The 1103-nt window shown below is 44.2% G+C and overlaps 1 protein-coding gene across 1 annotated transcript; it reads right to left on the reverse strand.

Annotated features, from left to right (window-relative positions):
* Positions 1-371: 371 nt before the first annotated feature.
* On the reverse strand, positions 372-839 carry LOC119344403 (histidine-containing phosphotransfer protein 1-like; the record flags this gene model as incomplete). The annotated part of the gene is made up of 3 exons (XM_037614851.1): positions 783-839; positions 529-659; positions 372-440 (listed from the first exon to the last, which is right to left on the reverse strand). Coding segments are annotated over exons 1-3 (257 nt in total), but the record flags the coding sequence as incomplete, so codon positions are not given.
* Between the last annotated feature and the right edge of the window lie 264 nt (positions 840-1103).

Below are 1103 nucleotides of genomic sequence, written 5' to 3' on the forward strand. Positions count from 1 at the left end.
AACAACTCCCCAAATTAATTGGAAGATCTCAAGTGCTAAATGTTAAGCTAGCCGGGGTGTATGGAATGGATAATTTTAGTCGGGTCTATGAAAAATCACTACAACTTGCCAAACTGATATCAACCCTCCCCATATTTATCTCAATCCATACTCGTTGAGCCGCCCGGTCAATTCAGGAAATTGACCACCCTTGCCATAAAACACAGACAATAATTCTCCCCCAACATTATAGGATGCCCTACGATGGATATAGCTGGGATCTAAATACCTACTTTTCATGCTAGGACACAAAAAATTACTATAGTCCTGATACATACTACTGCACAAACACATACGAAGAGGACATGGAAGAAGAAGAAAAGCGGCCTCACCATGCACTGTTTCCCCGGAGTTGATCCACAAATGTGTCCACCTTGCCATAGTCCACACATGGTTGGTCCCTGCACAAACATAAACCGAATGCCCAAGTAAGAAGCCAAAGCAAACCACCCTACACTAATGATCAGATCACATGACATGGCAACGTACAATTGCTTGGCGAGCTCGCCAATGATATGCTCACCCTCCTCGCAGAAAAGCATGACAACCTTGGCAGCGAAGTCTTGGTTGCCCTCGTCTTGGAGCATCTCAAGCTGCCGGAACTGATCGTCCAGTAAACCCTAACCCACCAAAGAAAAACAAAAGAAAAAACATCGTAATCTGGCAATTAATATTTTGTTACACATCCACCTTGGGAGAAACTAGAATCCACACAAATGGCATCGAAATTATACATAGCTCACCGCAGTGAACATGTTGGCCACAAGGGTGCTGAGTTGGTTTGACTCCGCCGCCGCCATGGCACCCACGGCAAGGAGTTCAATTAGCAGGGAGGAGAAAGGCTAAGAGATGAGAGGAAAAATGAGGGTGATGTGGTAATGGATGGAGATTGGGGTTGATTTGGTGTGTTATATATAGGAGAATTTGATTACCAATTCATTGGCCATAGCTAGAAACGGAGGGCTGCCATTCCATATTTTTATGGCCCTCATTTATTTCTTCTTTTGTCCTTTCACTGGCTGTCGCTGGAAATGGACGACTACCCTTCTTTCTCTTTATTACTC

The sequence above is a fragment of the Triticum dicoccoides genome, unplaced genomic scaffold, assembly GCF_002162155.2.
Source record: "Triticum dicoccoides isolate Atlit2015 ecotype Zavitan unplaced genomic scaffold, WEW_v2.0 scaffold168109, whole genome shotgun sequence".
NCBI classification, from domain to species: Eukaryota; Viridiplantae; Streptophyta; class Magnoliopsida; order Poales; family Poaceae; genus Triticum; species Triticum dicoccoides.